At 49.2% G+C, this 22,033-nt stretch overlaps 1 protein-coding gene across 1 annotated transcript in view; it reads right to left on the reverse strand.

The window, feature by feature from the left end:
* The window catches only part of CACNA1C (calcium voltage-gated channel subunit alpha1 C), a 636,553-nt gene that overhangs the window by 193,003 nt on the left and 421,517 nt on the right, over positions 1-22,033 (reverse strand). The window contains exons 7-8 of the mRNA XM_021711663.1: positions 14,101-14,204; positions 3,747-3,919 (exon numbers count right to left, since the gene is read on the reverse strand). Coding sequence (XP_021567338.1) covers positions 3,747-3,919; positions 14,101-14,204 — 277 coding nt within the window. The remainder of the gene's footprint in view (positions 1-3,746; positions 3,920-14,100; positions 14,205-22,033) is intronic.

Below are 22,033 nucleotides of genomic sequence, written 5' to 3' on the forward strand. Positions count from 1 at the left end.
AAGTAGCTGGAACTGTAGGCGTGCGCTACCACATCCAGTTAATTTTTTATTTTTGTAGAGATGAGGTCTTGCCAAGTTGCCCAGGCTGGTCTGGAACCTGTGAGCTCAGGCAATCCTTTCATCTTCGCCTCCCAAAGTGCTGGGATTAAAGGCATTAGCCACTGTGCCTGGCCACTCCCCCAATTATAATTCAGTTCCAGATCACTCCCCTGGCCTCAGATTTATTCCCTGTTGCCTCCTAAACGTCTCCACTTGGATGTGTAATAGGTGTCTCACCTATTCTCCCTTGTCTACTTTCATGTCATTCTGCACATGGCAGCCAAACAGATCCTGTTCAATGCCTGGTAGGTCGTGTTACTTCTCCACGCCAAATCTCCAGAGGCCGTTGGGCTCACTCGCAGTAAAAGTTCAAGTTCCTATAACAGTTTGCATGGTTCACTCCCTGGGCCCCCCTGGCTTCATCTCCATCACTCATTCCCTTCTCTCCAGCTCCTTGAGCCTCCTCTGTTCCTGACCCACCAGCCATGCTCCTGCCTCAGGGCCTGCTCATTGGCTTTCCCTCTGTCTGGAAGGTTCTTTTCCTAAATATCTGTATGCTACGTTTCCCTCCGGCCTGCAAGTCTTTCTTCCTAGCATCGCCTGCTCCATGAGATAGTCCCTGGTCACCCCACCTAAAATCACAGCTCTCAACACTCTGCCACTCTTTCACAGTTTCATCTTTCTCCCTGGTCCTTATCACTCTCTGACATACTAATTAATTTCTTATCTGTCTCCCCACCAGAATATAAGTCCCATGAGGCCAGGGATCTTTGCCTCCTTTGTTCATTGTTTTATCACCAATGTCTACAACAGTGCTTGACAGAGGGTAGACCTTTAAATTGTGGGTGGAGGGATGAATAGAATATATTTTTAGTGTATAATTTACTGGCCACTTCATTTACTCTCAACTTGGTGATTCTCTGTTATCCTTCTAGCCCCTGTTTCTTCTACTTCCTCGGTGGCTCTTGTAGTCTAGAAAAACTGAGTCACTGGGCAACTCTCCCCAGGCATGCTGGGCCACCGTGCAATGACATGTCACTGAGTGGTTCCTGAACCCAGCACCTCCTCATCAGTGCCTCATCCCAGGGGCATCTGGGTGCCGTGCTGATGGAGGGGGGATACCGCCCAGGGTAGAAACAGAGTCACCAGAATCACTGATGGAGCGTGACCTGTGACCAGACCTTTTTTCCTTAAAAGACAACTTGGTTTTCGAGCTAAAAGAAACTGGAAAACATACCATGCTGTAATCTTTTAGAAATTTCAAAGGCTAAGATACTATAGTAATCGAAACACATGTTTCCACTTGAAGCAGAATTTCTCCCCTTGTGTTCGTTTCAAAGGCCAATGTATGGCAGTTCTGAAGATCAGGATACAGTGTCCGAGCAGTAGGCCTGCCTTTTCGGCAAATCTGTCAGGCCTCCGATCTCTTAAAAATTTAATCACATCAACTCTGCTCTTCACTGGACTTCCCCAGTCAACCCAGTTCTCTGGTCTCCCTTCCTGGCTCTGTTTCCAAGTCTCAAAGGTTCTACTTCCTCACCCATGCCTATCTTACTCTCTCTACCATGCTTGTTTGGCTGTTTATTCCCACGCTCCATTCCGTGAAACCACCCCATCAGCATTTCCACTAATGAAGGAGCCAGCCTCCCACTCGAGTCCTCCTACAAGGAGCAGATCCCAAAGGTCCCTTCAGCCATAAGGAAGCAGCACAAGGTGAACGGATCATGTCTCATCTCCAGAGGCTGATGTCATCTATATTTGGGCTTATGATGCTCTTCTCAAAGCTTGGCCAGACACCTGGGTAGATGGGCCTTGTCCACGTGATCTGCTCCAGCAGCAGGGACTGTTCCATGCTGAGAAGTTCCCTCGGAATTCATTCATTGAATGGGCAAGACAGAGAAGCAGCAACCCTCTGTTCCCCCTACTGGAAGCTCCTGCTGTAGCCAGACAGCAGAGTAACCAACCGTGTGTCTCTGTGGATGGCAATAGGTTTCTAAGCAAGGAATGGATATTGTGCAATTTTAATAACACATGCTAGGAAAAATACTCATCACCATTAATAATGAGCTAGGGGCTCAGACCTAGGATGAAGCAAGAAGCCAAGATACGAATTCCTGTGTTTTAGAGGCATGCTTCTCCGGGGCTCACAGGCCGATTTATTTATCTACCATACCACTCAGTGCCACAAACTAATCAATGAGTTCGCAGTTCCATCACCAGTGTAATAGAAACTGTCAGGCATTTTTCCAGAAAGATTCTCAACGGCATCACCGCTCATGGTTATAATCCATCAAAGGCCCCATTGTCTCATTTGCAAAACTACTTAGCAGAGCATGAAGGCCTCCTTAGGTTACTAAATTATGTTGTTACCAGTCCCTTGTTGTTTGTGTGCCTTAATTTTGTGTTTGCTCCTTGAGCAGAGTGACCAGAAAGGGTGTAGTTGGTAGATTTATTAAATCAGTCTTTTGAACGGAGGGTACAGAGAGTCTGCTTTCTGTGCACATCTTTGACTGTCCCTTCTTCCTCTACCTGTTCCTGTCTTGGTGGGTCTTCCTGTCGCCCTCTCTGCTCTAGGAAAAGTCCTGGCTTCCTGCCCTTAGCTGTGTGACTCCTGACTGGCTTTTTAACCTGTTTGGTTCTGACTCCTCTAGATGTTCAATATTTAGGGAACTTTTTAAAAGTCAGGCTGCTTGGAAGCACAGAAATGTACCGACTCAAACATGTATAATGAAAGAGAAAGATATTGCACACAGAGAAAGGAAGAAAGAATGTGCATAGGGCCACAGAGGTCAAGGTCAAACAAGATACACACAGTAGTGAGAGCTAACCCCACCAGTTCTCAAATTCACTATGCATCTCCATCATAGACGGACACCTGGGCCCCACCCCCAGAGTTTCAGTCAGTAGGTCTAGAGCGGAGCCCAAGAGTTTGCATTTCTAAGAAGTTCCCGGGGAATGCTGGTGCGGCTAGACCAGGGACACACTTTGAGAACGTCTGGGCTAATCTCATAAGAGCCTGAATTTCCACCATTCATCATCTTTTATGCATGTGCGAGTCAATGTCATCTATTACTCTCTCATTTCTATCCCAGCAAGAGTCTATCCAACAATCTGTCACGTGAAGCCCCAGAGGAAGGGATCTGACTCACTTTCTGTAATCCAACTGGATTCTGCCAGATTCTTCTGGACTTTCCCCACCCTCCCATTAGCACTTCCCCATTCTTTGAGTCTAACCTCCACAGGAAAAAACTTTGCCTCCCTTTTCTATGAGAAAGCTTAATAGTGTCTGGAAGTCTACCTCAAAGGAGAAGAGAATCCCACACGAGTATCAAATTTTCCAGGTAGCTGCTTGGCAGAAACTGTTCCCTTCAAACAGGCCCGGGACAGGAAGCCTGCTCCAAAGAGATGGAGCCTGGAGGAGGAGGATGTCTGGTTTAAAAAAAGCTTTTGCCTTTGCAAAATCTCAACTGTCTTTTAAGGTCAAAGATTCTAAAGGCATATGGGGTTTTCTAGATCAACGGCAATTATTTCCCACGTGTGACTGATTTCTATGAGTAGCAAATGACTGATCAGTGAGACAAATTCTGCCCTGGGAAGGCAAAGCGTGGGCTGTAAAGAAAGGCGGGTTGTCAAGTTTTTGTGTTGGCCTTGATGCTGTCTCCTCTCTCTCCTAGAACCCAGCCCAAAGACAGAAGACGGCTGCTCACTGTTTCGGGGTTTCTCCTCATCCATGCCCTCGTCCTCGTTTTCGGGGTCGATGTCTTCCGCCTGAGTGATCCAGTCCAGGTAGCCTTTGAGGTCCTCTTCCAGCTGCTGCTTCTCCCGAAGCTTTTGGAAATCTCCCCGGGCCTTGGCCTTCTCCCTTTCTTTGGAAAACTCTCTGGCGAGAGAGTGAGAGGAGTGGACAGGGCGAGGGAGCACGGAGGAGGGAGCACAGAGAGGGGTCGGGCACAGGAGGAGAGGTGGAGATAAGGAGAAACAAGAGTCTTAATCGCTTTGCACCGAGACAGCTACCCGCATACCCCCTATTTCTACAGACAGCTCTCTCTCGTCAGCCCAGGTTTCGTCTTACTGTCACTGAGATGGGAAGCAGTGCTGAAGGGGACATTATTGACACAGGCCAGGAGAGTCTAAGGGGATGGATAAAATCCACTGATCTCCCTTCTGTCTGGATCATGGTCACAGGCTTTGCCTTTTCACAACAACTGTTCTCCAAAGGCCTGGAAACGCCTTCCTAGCAGTCACTAAAATACCTCCACAGCAGGTACGGAACATGCATTTTCTCCTCACTCAATACTGGGTGGCAATTTAACTTTAAAGTCCCACAAGGGTCTCCAGGTGACTCCAGGTATTGGGACCAGCGGTGTGCTCACTCACTCGCACCGGATCCTGAGAGCCAATCATGCCTACCTCTTCTCAACTCTGGCTTCAGGGATGTCTCGCTGGTAGCTGGAGATCAGCCATGGTGGGAATATTTACACCATGGTAACTGGCAAATGCTAGAAACCAGGGCTTTCCCTCCAGAGAGCCGACTGTTAAATATTTACCAGAATATCACTGATTTAGAATCCAGGAGATTTAATCTCTTCAATCTCTATTCTTATTCCTAGGACTCAACCTGCTCCTCTTAGCATGCCTGGAAGGATTTCTAATCTAGAGAAGGCTCTCTCCCACAAGGAGACAAATGAGAATTCCAAACACAAGAAAATGTCCTGGGGGCTGCCCTTTTGGTGAAAAAAAAAAATCCAATCAGAATAGAAAAATACATAAAATCCAGATGACATAAAAGGTAAATGATGCATTCACTTTAAAGCGATAATGAGTAGTACATGGAATTGGACTGGGATTTGCTGGAAGAAGGGCTTATTGAAACATTTCTGACAGAATGACTTTTTCTTTTCTCGTTCCTATGAGTCTGTCCTAATTTTCTCTCTGACTTCAGATTCACTTTCTGAGCAAGGAGGAGGCTGGCAGCAGAAGGCAAGCTTTAACGAGACGAGTTCTCGACTTTCAGAGCAAGTCTGTGCCTTTTCTTCCAAAATAGGGATATGGGAATATTTTTGTCTTTGATATGCGGTCTACGGGGAATGAAGCCCTCCACAGCGTGTGTGTGTGTGTGTGTGTGTGTGTGTACATGCATGAGGCACCTTGGTTAATTCTTGGAGCCGTGATTCCTCCTCCCACCAGTGAAGGCCTACCTCAGGACAAGGGGCTGCTGAAACCACCTTGAAGAATTTCGTGCATGAGCCACCCACAAACCAAAGGGAGATAAGAGGCTCTGTCCTAAGTCCCCTACCGTGTCAGGGTGGCTCCATCGCCACATACACTGTCTAGTGTTTCCATTTTGCCTGTGACACTCAGGAGAGCACAGATTTGAGCCCACGCCTTTTTTTTTTACAGTGAAATGGGGTTGGGGCCAGGGCGGGGTCTAGAGAACTTTTTAATTGGGAGGATGCAGGGGTTCTCAAGCTAATGAGTTCTCTTCAACCGCTGCCTTAATGATGCTCTGGTTTGGATTGAATTTTCTTCTTAAATTTGATTGAATTCAATTCTAATTGGATTGAACTTGCTGTTTCTTGGGCTTCCTGCCAACCAGCAGGTACCTTCATTTCCTTCCCAGAGTTTTATGCCAGGGAGAAGGGGCCAGATTGACAGCTCACAATGGAGATGGAAGCTTTGTGTTGCTTTCGTCTCTCCCTGTTGGGGATGGGCATAGAAAAATGCCAGCCTCCTTTCCCCAAACCTCTTATCCCCTATACTTGGTTGAGCCTCTGGGGGCCATGGTCTTGCTCCTGGAGACATAACTTCAGATAGCATTTCCCTCCCTATGCAAATCAACTTCACAAATTGGGTCTCAAGGCCCCTTCTCTTGATGTCTTTCTGCCTGCACCCATTTGCCCTCCCCTGGGGTGGGTGCGGGGGTGTAAAGGACTGAACAGTCCAGAGCTTGCTTTCGCTCTTTTGGGTGATTTTGCAAAGGGTTCAAGTTTTGGCTCCAAAACACACACCCATTCTTCTTTTGGTCTTGGGAGCAGAGGACTGACATCCAGCTGGAGTAGAGACAATTGGCTCAGTCCTGTTTTTTTTTTTTTTGAGTTGGAGTCTCACTCTGTCGCCCAGACTGGAGGGCAGTGGCCGCTCCCGGCCACACCGCAGCCTCGACCTGCTGGGATCCTTCCGTCTCAGCCTTCCGAGTAGCTGGAACTACAGGCGCACTCTGCCACGCCCGGCTCATTTTTGATTTATTGTAGAGATGAGGTCTCGCCAAGTTGCCCAAGCGGGTCTCGAACCCACGGGCTCAGGCAATCCACTTACCTCAGCCTCCCAAGGCACGGGATAACAGGCTGAGCCACCGAGCCCGGCTCAGTCGTGTTTTATAGCATCTGTCCCATGGAATGAAGCGCACCACGTGTACCCCGAGATCTCTGGGGAACGAAAATAAACACCCGCCGAGGGGAGAAAAGAAAAACAAGGTGTGTCGATGATTCTGACTCGCCTGAAGGTATTTTCTCTTGTAGGGGAAGGGCTGGTTTTGGGGTCTCGAGGAGAGACAGAGACGTGGGACAGTCAGATCTAAAGCACCGCTGGCAACTATGGAGCTTTGGGCTTGAGGCCGGATGACAGGTGAGTCACTGCTTCCCTCAGCAGGACCCGCGCTGTGAGGGACTTGTGGGTGGCAGCGCCTGGCTCTCTTCATCTCCTTGCCTGGATGTCAGCCATGTGCCCACTCTGGGGACTGAGTTAATGAAGACATGGTGCCCCAGCCTGACGGGCTGCGCCAGGCCCAGAAATCAAAGCCAGCGAGACAATCAGTCACAGCTGTGGGATTTGTCACAAGACAGGAACGCAGCTCTTGCCAGCAACGGCCGACATGAAAAACGAGGGGTGTAGTCAATATCTGTCTGGGGACGGGGAGACACCCCTTATCAACAAGGGTGCCTGAACGATACATATCTGTATACCTAACTCTTAACGGTACCCCACAGTTTTAAAATAAAAAATGTTTATAAATAAAAAAAAAAGGAAAAACGAGGGGTTGAGTGGAGATCCTGGGACCAGTGTTCAGTAGCGTCCACATACAGAGGGAGGCACCCATGGAAAATCCAGCCAACCCAGAACCAGTCTGGGCCCTAGGTCCTCTGTTCATCAGGGCAGTTGACTCCCGCTGTTTGAGGGCGCCATATTTAAAAATTCACCTACTCGATGAAATTGGTTTGTAGCCCCCAAATCAATGCTTGTGGCACCTTCACAGTCCTCTGCGGACATGAGCTGAGGTCAAACAAGGTGACGCCCTGCCTTTCTGATTCTGCTCTCTTACTACAAACGAGTGTCCCTTTTGTGGTCTACTTCGTACCATGTTTGTTGCATTTTTGTGCATTTTTGCTGGCGATTCTGCCGCTTAAAATGGCCCCCAGTGTCGTGCTGAAGTGCTGTCTAGTGTCCCTAAGCGCAAGAAGGCGGTGATGTGCCTTCCAGAGAAAATATGTGTATCAAATAAACTTCATTCAGGCGTGAGTTACGGTGCTGTTGGCCACGAGTTTAATGCTAATGAATCAATAATGTATAGTAAATAAGGTGTCTTTAAACAGAAACACACATAAAACAAGGTTATGTATTGATTGGTTGATGACATATTGTGACCAGAGGCTCACAGGAACCTAATCCTATATTTCTCCTACGACCATTGGTTCACTATTCACTAAATCACTGTTGGTGGTGACTTGAAAGGACATGGCTACCATGAATAAGGAGCATTGACTGTATCTGTGGACAAATTTTCTGCTTCCACCCACAAGCCATGTTTGTCCTGGCCTTTTTTTTTATTGCTTCTTCTGGATCTGAATACTGTGTCTTAACTGTGGTGCCATGGCTCAGTGATACTGCCAGGTTATAAAATGCCTACCCACTATGTCCTCTGCTTTTTAGGGGCAAGAGACACGCCCACCTTCCAATAAAAAAAAGGATGAGAACTCTGTAAGAGATACCCTGTCATCCTAGCACTTTGGGAGGCCAAGGCGAGAGGATTGCCTGTGCCTGTGGGTTCAAGACCAGCCTGGGCAATATGGTGAGACCTTGTCTCTACAACAAATCAAAAAATTAGCCGGGTGTGGTAGTGCATGCCTGTAGTTCCGGCTACTTAGAGGGCTGAGGCGGAAGGATCACCAGAGACCAGCAGGTTGATGCTGGGGTAGCCATGAGTGGGCTATTGCACTCAAGCCTGGGTGACAGAGTGAGACTCCAAGTCAAAAAAAAAAAAAAAAGATACCCTGAAAGCACACAGCCAACGCCCTCTGTTTGCAATCACTTAAAAACAAAAAGTAACCAGATTCCAGGGTCCAGAGACTTCCACCTGATTACAGCTTCAAGTGCGATTTCAAGAATCTCATCATCACTGTTGTCATTTTGATTCTAGTAGGCTCGGAAAATAATTATAGCCTGATTATTATCTAAACTAATACCAGCCCTATGTCTTGTAGAGGGTTGCTGTCAGGGTTGATAATGAACACAGGAGCATCTTGAAAAAATCCAAGAGATGTATATTCTTTACACTCTATTTGGCCTCATTAGAAATAGGGTGCTCTGATTACCACAATACTATAAGAAAAGGATTGGCAGTAGTGGGATACTGCCAGGGTGAGGCCAGGTTGTGGGCCACAATATCAATAACGGTATCTGATCTCAAACCAGGCAAAGTGGGGACCAAAGGGAGGCCCTAACTTGACCTGTATGATGACCACTTGTATAGCTAATCCTGAATTATAACCCACATCCTTAAAATAAAAATTTTAAAAAAAGAGAAATAGGGTGTTCTGGATGTGTGGGTGCTCCAGATAGAGGATGACCAAAATCTTTGAATGTCCACTTTTAAATGGAAGTTTTATAGAGTGTCATCTTCTCTGCCTCCATGAGCAGAACACATCAAGCACAATTCAACCTTTCCTTAGTGACCGAAGGACGTAATTTATGAGGGCGAGTTACTGCGCTGGGCTGTAAAATAACATTATCCTTAATGGATGGATATCATTTCACACCCGCTCCTCCCAGGCGCTCCGCTCTCTCTCAGAGACCATGAAGATCTGCCTGGCTGCCAGCCCTTGCCCTGCTGCAAACACCCCCGTCCTGCTGCAGGCTTCGCGCGGTCATTTGCGGTGGCTCTGCAGCTTTCTGATGGGACTCCTTGCAAGTCCAACAGCGGCTTCCAGCAGGCTGCCGACTCCGCTCACCCCTCCTACTGCAGCTTCTGCTCTTTCCCTCTTCCACCCGTGGACTGTCATTTAAAAACATCACACGGGTCTGGGGAGAGTACAACATGGAGGTTAGGGACGGGAGCTAAGCACACTCATCATTTTGGGATCCTTCGTGTCCCACCTGTTAGAACTGAGGTGGATTCCTCTTCTAGAATTTACTTTTCTCCTCTGTAGAATGGACACAGGAATAGCACCTAGCTCACTAAGGCTGCCGTGAGTGTTAACTGAGCTAACCTAGCTAAAATACAGAGCTGGGAGTGACGGTGAGTGCCATCATTGCGACAGCAAATTTCATGGGGCTCTGGGACTTTTTTGAATGCTTCTGGAAGGTTAGCTTCATCAGAAGTCTGATTGATGAATAAGTGAGTGTTTTACTGCATTCTTGTGGTGACAATTCTACCATCCCGGCTAATCAAGGTGCTGACTGGACACCGTTGCCAGTTGCCACCGTGTGGTTAGCCAACAGAAGCCTGATTCTAGCTTCTGTCACTGCAAGCAGAGGGGGCAGCCTATTCGGAGTGCCCAGCCCCAGACACATTAGGAGAGGCTTCCTTAAAACAGGAAGGGGCGATGCCTGCCCACAGATAGCTCTTTGCCCAGGCAGAGGGTCTGCCCAGAAGCCCAGGAAGCTTTGGCAGATGTTTTGTCAGTGATATTGGAATTGCAAGGAGCAGACTGCAGCTCTCAGGATGGGTCAGGGAGCAGATGCTGGGGGAAGGCCAGGAGAGACCAGTGTATGGACTCCGAGACTTCTTTTTTTTTTTTTTGGAGTCTCACTCTGTCACCCAGACTGGAGGGCAGTGGCCGCTACCGGCCTGCTGGGCCCAAGCGATCCTTCTGCCTCAGCCTTCCAAGTAGCTGGAACTACAGGCACGCGCTACCTCGCCCGGCTAATTTTTGATTTATTGTAGAGATGAGGTCTCACCAAGTTGCCCCGGGTGGTTCTTGAACCTGCAGGCTCAGGCAATCCACTCACCCTGGCCTCCCAAAGCGCTGGGATTACAGGCTGAGCCACCGAGCCCGGCCAGACTCCAAGACTTCTAAAGTCAGAACTCAAATAGCTTAAATGACCCTGTTCTGAAATTAACCAACATTTTTTGAGTATTACTAAGCACCAGGTTCTGGGAGGGGGGGTCTAAACACACCCTACCTAGCTCATGTAGACCGAGTCAGGCCGAGACATGGCGTTCCAAATGACATTTTCCTCTAACATCAGTAGCCTCTGTCATTTGACTTTTCTGCTCTGACACCACCAGGAAGATCACTCTTCAAGGGGGCGGGGAGGGGGCAAGAAATGACTGGGCAGACACTGTGCTTGGCGAAGGCCCTCAGGGTCCAGCCCTCATTCTCCACTTCAGACTCTCGAGGGAATCTTTGCTCAGATGTGGTCCCGAATCTCTGGGAGAAGAGAGGCATTGCATTTTTAATTTTTGAGTTGGAGTCTCACTCCTTCGCCCAGGTTGGAGTGCAGTGGCACGCTCATGGCCACCCCAGTGTCGACCTGCTGGGCTCAGGTGATCCTTCCGCCTCAGCCTTCTGAGTAGCCAGAACTACAGACGCGAGGTCTCACCAAGTTGCCCAGGCTGGTCTCGAACCCGCAGGCTTAGGCAATCCACTCGCCTCAGTCTCCCAAAGTACTGGGATTACAGGCTGAGCCACCGAGCCCAGCCTAGGCGCTGCATTTTTAAAGATTTAGAGCTGTGGCTTGTGTTATAGCTCAAGCTTATTCAACATACATCGTATAGGGGGTGATGGGCAGGTGCGGACAGGGTGTGCCTGAGTTCTGGCTCTGGTTCTGCTATTTACCAGAGCAAAGCGACACTGCACAAGTTACCTAACATCTCTGGGCTCATGTTCCTCATCTCTAAAAGGAAAGGTTGGAGTCGCTGCAACATTTGATGATGATCTATTCAGTCATTCCAGTTAAACAGGCACCAAGTAATTTTTTTTTTTTTGAGTTGGAGTCTCACTTTGTCACCCAGGCTGGAGGGCAGTGGTCGCTCCCGGTCACCACAGCCTCGACCTCCTGGGCTCTGGCGATCCTTCCGCCTCAGCCTTCTAAGTAGCCCGAACTACAGGCGCATGCCACCATACCCAGCTAATTTTTAAAAAATTTATTGTAGAGACGAGGTCTCGCCAAATTGCCTGCATAGGTCTCGAACCTGTGGGTTCAGGCAATCCTCTTGCCTCGGTCTCCCAAAGTGCTGGGATTACAGGCTGAGCCACTGAGCCCAGTCAAGTAATTAATAATCCCACTGTAGTGAGAGTACTGTTATTGAGCACTTATTATAAACCGGTTGCTATGCTGAGTATTTACATGGATGACCTCATTCTCTCATCACAGCCACCTCGGAGGTGGTATTGTCATCTTCATGTTTTTCAGATATAAAAGCTAAGGTTCAAAAAGTTGAAGGTGTCCAACATTACCCATCCAGCAGGTGCAGAGCTGGGACACTCACATTTCTCTCTCTCTTTTTGAGTTGGGGTCTCACTCCATCGCCCAGGTTGGAGTGCACTGGCATATGCACTGCCACCCCAGTGTTGACCTGCTGGGCTCAGGCAATCCTTCCGCCTTAGCCTTCCAAGTAGCCGGAACTACAGGCGTGCACTACTATGCTGGGTTAATATTTTGTTTTTGATTTATTGTAGAGATGAGGTCTCACCAAGTTGCCCAGGCTGTTCTCGAACCCATGGGCTTAGGCAATTGCCTCACCTAGGCCTCCCAAAGTGCTGGGATTACAGGCTTGAGCCACCATGCCTGGCCCACATTTCTCTCTTGAATCGGGGTGATGAGGTTGAGTTTCTTCAATGCTCTCCTTGGAGATTGACATATAAACAGAGGCATTTTCTTGTGTTTGAACATAAAAATGTAAACTCCTCTACACTCCAGGCAAACCATCAGGAACTTACATTGTTCTGCTCATCTTTTTTTTTTTTTTTTTTTGGTATCCTGATGGAAGGCACCAGTCTCCTGTGGGCCTGGCCTTGGCAAAAGGCATTCTGTCATCAGGGTCTCTATCAGGCCATCTACCGTGGGCAGGGGCGAGGTTGGAAGTAGATTCTTTCTTCCACCCAACTCAAAGGGCGAACCCAAGGCTCTCGCACTGCATTGGTTGCTGTGGGAGGCAGGAGTGGCCGTTCCCAGCTTATACACGGAGTAAAAGTGATGGGCAATCTTTCTCCCTATGTCTACGTTTCTCCCCGTGTGGATGTCTCTAGGTATCTAGGACAGACTATTCAAAGCAGCTGATCTGTCTCAAGCAGAGTAGAAATCGATTCCCCCCTCCCCCATACAGCAAAGGCAGCAGAGTGGGTCACCCAAGAGCAGGTCACCAGGAGCACTGAGGTGTTAGGCCTTGGCATGGCTGGTGGGCTTCTGAAGAAGAAAGCGGGCTAAGGAAATAGCCCCCTGCATTCCCATGGTGAAACGGTGGCCATCCTCTGGGCTATTCAATGAGCCAATCATATGCTACTTCTGCCTCCTTTTTTTTCCCTGATGAGACAGGGTCTCGCTGTGTTATCCAGGTTGGAGTGCAGAGGCTATTCACAGGCTTGATCATAGCCAAGCCTCAAAATTCTAGAGTCAAATGATCCTTCTGTCTTAGACTTTCAAGGAGCTGAGATGACAGGTGGGAGCCACTATGATTGGCCACTTCTGCCACATTAATGTCATCCGTGAAAGAGCCAAAATTCAGAAAATTTTATGCTTCTCATTAGCTAGGTAATTTAAAGGACAGTATATTCCATCGCCTCTATTCTCAGATAATCTATGGCTTCAAATACTTAAGTGTCCCTTTCCATTCAGAAAAGAGACAGAGATTGATTGCTCAGTCTATGAATTAGAACGGAAGAGAATTCGATTTTGAGTTTGTATTTGTTTATTTATATTTCAAGCCAGTCTCTTCTTACCTTGGCCTGTTCAGCACCAGAGACAAGTGACCTGAAATATCTCCTAGCAGCCTGTTGCAAGTTATGACTCGCTCAAGAGGCCAGGCAAGGCTGCCATGGATGCGGAAAGCACACGGTCTACGAATCCTCCCTAGATTCCCTTCCCACTCAAGGGTCTCGCCAAGCCGCTCCAAAGCTGAGGTCATGAGGGCACAAGGAGAAATATCCCGCCCACCTGAACAGAGACTGGAAGCCGCCCCACTGGATGAACTGGCCGGAGACAGGGGCGACCAGGCATCTCTTGGTGAAGCCCGTGTCTCCTCCACTGTCTACCATCCAGACCAATGGATTACTTCTTGTCCCTCTGACCCTTTACCCAGCCAGGCCAAGGACTTTCACTTCAAGGCTCCCAAGGTGACCCCTTATCCCAGGTCCATCAGAGCCAGAAAAAGAACAGAGCCAGGAATAGCAGAAAGAATGAATAATAAAAACAAATGGAAAAAAAATCAAGACCTTTTTCCTCGGTCCTGCTTACCCGCTAAGAACACCGAGAACCAAGTTAAGTACAAAAAATGACCCTATGATGATTAGTGTAACAAAATAGATCCAGGGCCAGTCCCTTCCTATGGCATCATTGACCTGGAAGAATGGAATGATAGTTAGTGAGGCAACCTTAGCAACCGAGCACGGCCAGTGCCGGTCCCCGGCTCCCAAGGCACTGACCCGAGCAGCGCCGGGACCCGGGGAGCCTCTAGGTGAGAATCAGAGGCCGAATCGCCTGCCCAGCCCCGTGGGTCAGGCTGTGTGGTTGAGTGGCGGCTTTTTTGGTCTGGTTTTGTGGGGCCTGGGGGGTCCCATCCCTGAGGGGAACCTGAGACCTTGCTCGGCTGCGTTTGTAAGGAGGACGTAGAAAGGGTCAGCTTACCCGCTCAACACACCGAGAACCAGATTTAGAACGAAAAAGGATCCAAAGATGACCAGACTGACAAAATACACCCAGGGTAACTCATAGCCCATAGCGTCCTGCATCTGGAAAGACGAAGGAAAGTTAGAAAGAGAAAGCAGAATTGAGTTAAAGCAAAGAGCCAGGTGGACGGGTGTGTGAGCAGATCTGGAGGAGATAAAGGGTGCTGAGCTTGGATCAAGCTCTCCACCCCTACGCTGGACAGCCTTCATGTATTCAAAGCACATCCCCGTGGCTGTAAATCAGGACCTCTGCTGGCTCCCTCTTAAGTGGGATCATTCTCTCTCTGTTGTTTTATTTTCTGGAAAAGAAACATTTCTCCAGTGTTTTCTATTCACTTGTCTAAGAAGGTGGGTCACCTCAAAAAAGAATTTCTCCAGCATGGAATGGCTTTAGCTCAGCTGGGATGCAGTGACCGTGGAGTTTTTCCTCGTGCCCCGAGGCACCTTGACCTTGGTGTCTGAAGTGGGTCAGCTCTCGCAGACAGAACAGGAGAACTGAAACCTTAGAAGATGTGTGAGAAACGATATCTCCCTCCAGGACCTGCCACCTGGACCCTGAGCCACGCCCAGAATTTAGAGATTGAGAAACACCCAGGGCTTCACACGCTCTCCAGGCCACAGGCCACGGAGGCAGTCATAGCTCAGATGGAAATGGCCCTGACTCTGGAGACTGTGACCTGTAACTGAGTGATGGAGACACTCCGTAAAAGGTCACAGACTCCGACAGTAGCTGGAGGCAGTGTCGCGTCGGCACTGGCTCCCCGGGGCTGTGGGGAGCTGACCGAACGCAGATCTGTGCTCAGTAACTCCACGCTGTCAGCTTGAAACTGGCCGTGGCAGAGGTATTGACACCACAGAAATGGGCAAATGATACGGAGCAGTCACCTTGCTACCCCCCGCCCCTAAGAAGGGATCGTCAAACATTGATCAGCTCACCATCAGCTAGGGGCAGATGGGGAGACAAGGTACAGAGCAGCGTTTTTATCAAAAAGGACATTTATTCTGGTTTAGTTTCTCAAATCTACTTCTTCTGATGCCTTCTGACTAAACAGGGTTCAGTCCCAGCTTCCTAAAAATGAGCCCAACTTTGTCCTTGTGAAATGAGCTTACAGAAACCTGAATTCCTCAGGTACGCAAACTTTTCAAATAATTGACATCTGTGGTTCTCAAAGTGTGGCCCCGTGGAACCAGAGGCTTCGGAATTGTCTGACCTGTTTAGCAATGTACACACTCATGCCCCACCCTGATCCTCCAAGGGGCGGGCCCAGCAACCCAAGGTTTAACAAGTCCTACAGGTGATTCTGAGGCTGGAGAACCATGGCTCTGCTTCATTCTCTCCCAACTTCAAGTATATAAGAACACAAGTCCTGTGTGTGATTCACCACCTATGTGTGTTAAGCTGTACAATAGTGTTTCTCAAAGTGTGGTCCAAAGACCACCAGCATCAGAAGCATTTGGGAGAGCAGCTAACTGTTAACAAAGCAGCTTCCTGGGTCCCCAGGGTCTCAGTAGGGCTCGTAAGTCAGCTTTAGAACCATCCCAAGTGGTTCTAAGGTGGGCTCAGGATTGATAACCACTGCCACAGTTACTACCCCAGGGGCCTCAGAGGAGCTCAGGTACGCTGGGATATGAACACCCTCAACTTGTAGGCTTTGCCAGCTCTGGGTATCCTTAACCATTTGCTTAACTACACTGGCCATACGTTATATTCTTTGTGTGCTGGGCATAAGAAAGACTGAGTGGTACTAAGACTTGGTTAGTCCGACTGGTTTGAAGTGTGATATTCCATTATGTACAAATCTATTGATATTTACCCGATTTTACTATATTTTGGTTAGAAAAAATCCACCAAATGTAGTCCTAGTGCAAAAACTGTCTCTGGAGATCCTTGGCTTGAACCGAGTTAGTGAGGAAGACAAGGGTTTCCGGCATATGCCCACTTAATTGTGTCATTATGAAATTGAATTGATTGATTGATTGATTGATTAAGTTGGAGTCTCATTCTGTTGCCCAGGCTAGAGTGCAGTGGTGCGATCATGGCTCACCGCAGCCTTGACCTCCTGGACTCAGGCAATTCTCCTGCTTCGGCCTCCTGAGTAGCTAGGACTACAGGCGTGCACCACCACATTCAGCTAATTTCTTTTTTTTTTAGCCCGGGTGTGGTGGCTCATGCCTGTAATCTCAGCACTTTGGAAGGTGGTGGTGAGAGCATTGCTTCAGCCCAGGAGTTTGAGACCAGCCTGGGCAAACATAGTGAGACCTCGTCTCTACAAAAACAGAAAAAAATTAACCGGGCATTTTTTTTGGTTGTACAGACAAGGTCTTGCTATGTTGCCCAGGCTAATCTCAAACCTCCTGGGCTCAAGCAATTCTTCCACCTTGGCCTTTCAAAGTGCTGGAATTATAGGCGTGAGCCGCTGCGCCTGGCATGAAATTCAATTGAACCTCAATTTATTGAGCATTTCTGTTCCCATACATCCTGCTCCATGCTTTCCAGAGCTTGTATCCCTTTATAACTGTACAATTTGCTTATTCATTACATTTATTAATTTATGGTTTGTCTTCCGTGCTAGAACGCAAGCTCCCTGAGAACAGGCGATTCTGGTCTGTCTTGCTCACCAGGGCATCCCACATTCCCAGAACAGTGTTTTGCATGTGGCAGACTCAGTACCGGTTCTCTGAGTGAAGGAATGAACTTGATAAGTGCAAGGCACAGTGGTGTGAATAGGAAGCCCTTGCTGGGAGGGAAGACCGAACAACGCAGAGCAGTAAACGTAGTTGCAGGAGGAAGTGAGCAAGGTTCTAGAAGCATCAAGGGAGAGGCAGCTGGATGAGGCTGCAGTGAGCCAGGGCCGGACCAGGACTGTGCAAACCTCACACTGTGAAGCCACTGAAGGCAGAGGAGTTAAGGAGCAGGACGGAAGCTCAGAGTCCATGTGATCTGGGATGGGAGTGGTGTTTCCAGCACTTGGCGATAGTTAAAAATAGAGCCGACAGCTGTAAGGCCTTCCTGGCTGTGGGATGAAGGATTTTCCCAGTGGTTGAACTGCCAACATATCCAGCAAAACAGCAGCTGTTAGGAAAGGTGGAGTGGAAGGTCTTCCTGCGTCAAACCCTGTCCCCAGCATGGGGAGCCTGGGAGTCTTTCTTTAAGCCAGAAGGTGACCGTCTGAACCAAGAATGCAAAGGGACCAAACCTGTCTTCACCATCACAGGAAAAGCAAAACAAGGCTGGGCGCGGTGGCTCATGCCTGTAATCTCAGCACTTTGGGAGGCTGAGGTGAGAGGATTGCTTCAGCCCGGCGAACATAGTAAGACCTCGTCTCTACAAAAACAGAAAGAAACTAGCCGGGCGTGATGGCATGTGCCTGTAGTCCCAGCTACTCGGGAGGCTGAGATGGAGGGATGACCTGAGCCCAGGAGGCCGAGGCTGTGGTTGAGGTGAGATTGTGCCACTGCCCTCCAGCCTGGGCAACAGAGCGAGACCCCGACTCAAAACAAAAACAAAAATGACACCGATATAAGGTGGATTGGTAAAATAAGATGAAGGGGAGAAAGACATGAAAGCCACGGTGAGCCATGGACCACAGGCCACACTGACAGTCACGCAACAGCCTCCAAGGGGCCGGGGTCCACAGGACCCACTTTAACATGGGAACTTCTGGGTCATCCTTTGTTTATTTTTGGCAGCGGTCACCTCAGAGTCCACGTTTGTTCTGCAAGTATTGACTGAGTGCTTACTTTTTTTTTTTTTGAGTTGGAGTCTCACTCTGTCACCCAGACTGGAGTGCAGTGGCCGCTCCCGGCCACCGCAGCCTCGACCTGCTGGGCTCCGGCGATCCTTCCGCCTCAGCCTTCCGAGTAGCCGGAATTACAGGCGTGCACTACCACGCCTGGCTAATTTTTGATTTACTGTAGAGATGAGGTCTCGCCAAGTTGCCCAGGTGAGTCTCAAACCCGTGGACTCAGGCAGTCCACTCACCTCAGCCTCCCAAAGCACTAGGATGACAGGCTGAGCCACCGAGCCAGGCTGAGTGCTTACTTTCTGTGAGACGCTGTGTTCTGTATTGAACTCTCTGTTACAGTGTAAGCACGGGGTTGAAAACAGCATGGGGATGGGCATTCAAGCACCTGCCGAGGAAGATGGAGACCTGGATCCAAGGTCATGTGAAGCCTTTGGGTGACCCTGTGGCTTTCCCTCTCTCACTTCTGCTGATGAAGGTGAGAATGGACTCTATCTCCACGAGTGTTTCTTTACTTTTTGGGAGGGTGTGGAGGTAGGGAACAGCTGATGGAAACCATGGACTCTCACCAGAAAACACGCACACCCACATGCAGCCCTCTGCCCAGAGGCTCGAGGGGCCATGGACACCCTGAAGCCCACATGGAACTCCATGTCATGGACTTGCTTCACGTGACCAACCAGCCTGTTCTGTGCAATCTCAAAGGTGCACTTTTCCCAAGTGTGGGGCAGGAGAGGGAGGGTGGCAGAGGAGGTCTGCTCTGTGCAAGTTCCCTCTGCTCCTCCCTGGACCACAGACCCACCTTCCTCAGGACAGGTGGGAGCTGCCAGTTTCAGCAGGCGACGTGTGCTCACCACGCTGCTACCTCACATTGTTGCTTCCAGAGCCTGGGCAGATGGCAAGTGGGAGGGGCTGGATGGCGCCCGACCGACCCCCTCAAAATTAAATCTTTCCTTGTCTAGTCCTCACACCCCCTAAATTTTGTGATCATTTAACCTCACAGAAAACACAGTCTTCGAAGTCACACAAACCCATAATTTCCTTGGGTCCTTGATTCGCCTGGGAACCCCTTTCTCTGTGCCACACACAAAGTGACAGCATCATTACGGAATTTCAAATAGGGGAGTCACAGACCTCAAGGTCATGGTCTCACAGACGGCCAGGGCCAAGAAGCTCATGGTCACTCCCTCCCTCTTGCTGTCCTATGTTTATTTCTGCTTTAGCCCCTCCTTGGCTAAATGGTCCCTGGAGAGATTTGACAGGGGGAATAGAAGATGGGAGGACAGAGGGGAGATGCACGGGGTCCAGGGTGGTCCTCAAGACCCCACCCCTTCCTGGGAGAGCAAGGCTCAGTCGCCAGCCAAAGGCAATTCTCTGGTCTGCCCGGCTCTGATCTGAAGGTGTCCCTTGTGTTTCTTCCTTACTTTCTCCTCTTTATTCTGGGCCACCTACTTTTGGGGGCAGACTGGGTAGAGAGCACACAAAGCTGGGTGTCTCTGAAGTAGGGCAAGGCCTGGAGTGATGAGATCGATGCCTCAAATCAGCTGGAATGCAGTTATTAAGAAGAAAAAGAAGCCGGGCTTGGTGGCTTAGCCTGTAATCCTGCGCCTTTGGGAGGCTGAGGTGAGTGGATTGCCTGAGCCTGCGGGTTCGAGACCCGCCTGGGCAGCGAGACCTCATCTCTACAATAAAATCACAAAATCAGCCGGGCGTGGTAGCGCATGCCTGCAATTCCGGCTACTTGGAAGGCTGAGGCGGAAGAATAGCCGGAGCCCAGCAGGTCGAGGCTGCGGTGGCCGGGAGCGGCCACTGCACTCCAGTCTGGGCGACAGAGTGAGACTCCAACTCAAAAAAAAAAAAAAAAGAAGAAAAAGAATAAATAAAGTCATGTTTTTCTAGAAAATGACCCAGATTGCCGACACCCTTATTTAGAGGTGAAATAAAGGCTAGGTCTTCTCAAACCATGAAGCCAGGTGTTTCTTAGGTGTCTGTGACTTTCCTAAGGAAGCACACAGAGAGGCCACTTGATGTCCATCGTCTGCAGCCCCAAGGGCCTCCAGACCCACGAACTCACAAGATGACCACCCCCCTTTGCTGGAATACACAGGCTTACGGGTCCCAGAATCTATGGAGAGAGCAAAGGGGATATGGAATGAAAAATATCAAAGACCCTTCTGGAACCAGTGTTGAATTCCTTGAGCGGCAACCCAGCCTTATACCTTAAAATCTGCCATCTGAAACAGGAGGCACGAACCTCCTTGCCCCTGTCCCTTCAAGGCCGTTCTCAATCCTAGCTGATTTCCACGGGGTTTCGGGTTGTGTGTACCTTTCCGCACACAGTGCTTGGCACAGGCACTGTGGATCCAAAAAGACTGAACAGTTTCAGAGGATGTCGTGAGAGAGAGAGGCTATCCCCTGCCATCAAAAGGCAGCGGGTGTAAGCCCATAAAAGTCACGACGCTTTCCACAGTGTCATGAGAGGACAGGAGCTGTGGCTGCCAGCGAGTGCCCGTCAGCCCGGGGCAATGACTCGCTCAATCTGTGACTTTCATGAACTACGTCACCTCGCTCGCTGGTCCCTCACGGGTCACTGAGTGAGCAGGAAGTCGGGGTACAGGTGCCACCTGGCTCCTTTCTACCCCTGCACCCACTTGCTGCTGTATGCTGAAAACCCAGGCATGCCTCTCAGCACAAGGAAAAGCCTTGTTCATGGAGGGATAGAAAGACAGGCTCCTAGCATCAAGGCAAGCCCACAAAACACACTCTGCTACATATTCAAAAAGCCCTGAAGTCAGATCACACATTGACCTTGAGTGGGAGGTTAAGCGTCACAGAGAGTGGTGGCCCCCAGTCTGAACACCTGTACAGGGGACAGCTGGCTCACAGTCAACAGGGTATTGAGAGAACCTATTGACAGGTCTCTCCAGTCTCCCAGACTATGATAAGGTTTGCTGACCCAGGCAGAAGGGCCTCCTCTCTTGGCCCAGCCAAGCTCCACTTTGTCCTGGAGCGCTTGGGGGCCACAGAGCTACTGCCCTGCATGGCCAAGCCACGTCCCCTTGCGAGCCCTGTACCTCCTCAGGCAGGCCCGGAACTGTCTGGAGTGGGTCTTACTCTTCTCTGTACCCTCCAGCCCTATCCCCGCCCAACCCTGGGAACATAGTCAATGCTCAATAAATGTTTGTTAAATTGAATTACTGAATCATACGAACTCATCTAATACCAGCAAAGTGAGTAGAATAAAATCCAATGAGTAAATAAATAATGGCTTGGAGAAAGGCTGAATCTCTCCCTCGATATGCTTCTGCGCAGGACGTTTCTTGTCTAGATAACAGATTCTCTGTATTAAGTAGCAGGAGGAAAGGTCAATGACCTCTGAGACAGGCGAAAGGTCAAGGACAATAGAGTCCTAAGTGGTAATGGACATGGTTTTTCTCTGAGCCCAGGATACTGTTTCCTGGATGACTTGAGAGGGGTTTTCTCTCCACTTTTCCCTTACAGTAACTATTGGGTCATCAGTGGATTTCAGCTCCACCATCTACTTTTTTGATGTCTTTGGAGACTCCTTTTCTATATTCTGTAGTAGAGGTGGCTTTCTGGAGACGGAGTGGGGGAAAAAATAGGGTGAAACACCCCAATTCAACCTTCCTGGATGTAAAAGATCTTTGACATAAACAAGGGTGTTTATGTCAACATGAAGACCAGAGATGTGTGGCTGTCTTGTGTGTGTGTGCGTGTGTGTGTGTGTGTGTGTGTGTGTGTGTGTGTGTGTGCGCATAAGAGAGAGAGGAAAAAAGAGAGAATGTAGTAGGCATACCTTCTCAGCACACCCAGATGGGTAAGGGGGCAGGGAAGGTGAGGTGTGGAGCTGACAACTGGCCTATGAAAAATGAAAACATTAGGCTTTTTTTCCCCGAGGCTTTCTGTTGGCTGAACCAAAACAAATCCCACATGCTAGAGAAGACACTACTTGTGACTCTAAAAATTGTCCTTTATGCGACTTCTAATTAAGTATTCTTTTGACTCTCATTTTTTTTTTTTTTTGAGTTGGAGTCTCACTTGGTCGCCCAGACTGGAGTGCAGCGGCCGCTCCTGGCCACCGCAGCCTCGACCTGCTGGGCTCCGGCGATCCTTCCGCCTCAGCCTTCC

This window comes from Carlito syrichta, unplaced genomic scaffold (genome assembly GCF_000164805.1).
Source record: "Carlito syrichta isolate Samal-C Ts95f unplaced genomic scaffold, Tarsius_syrichta-2.0.1 Scaffold302444, whole genome shotgun sequence".
NCBI classification, from domain to species: domain Eukaryota; kingdom Metazoa; phylum Chordata; class Mammalia; order Primates; family Tarsiidae; genus Carlito; species Carlito syrichta.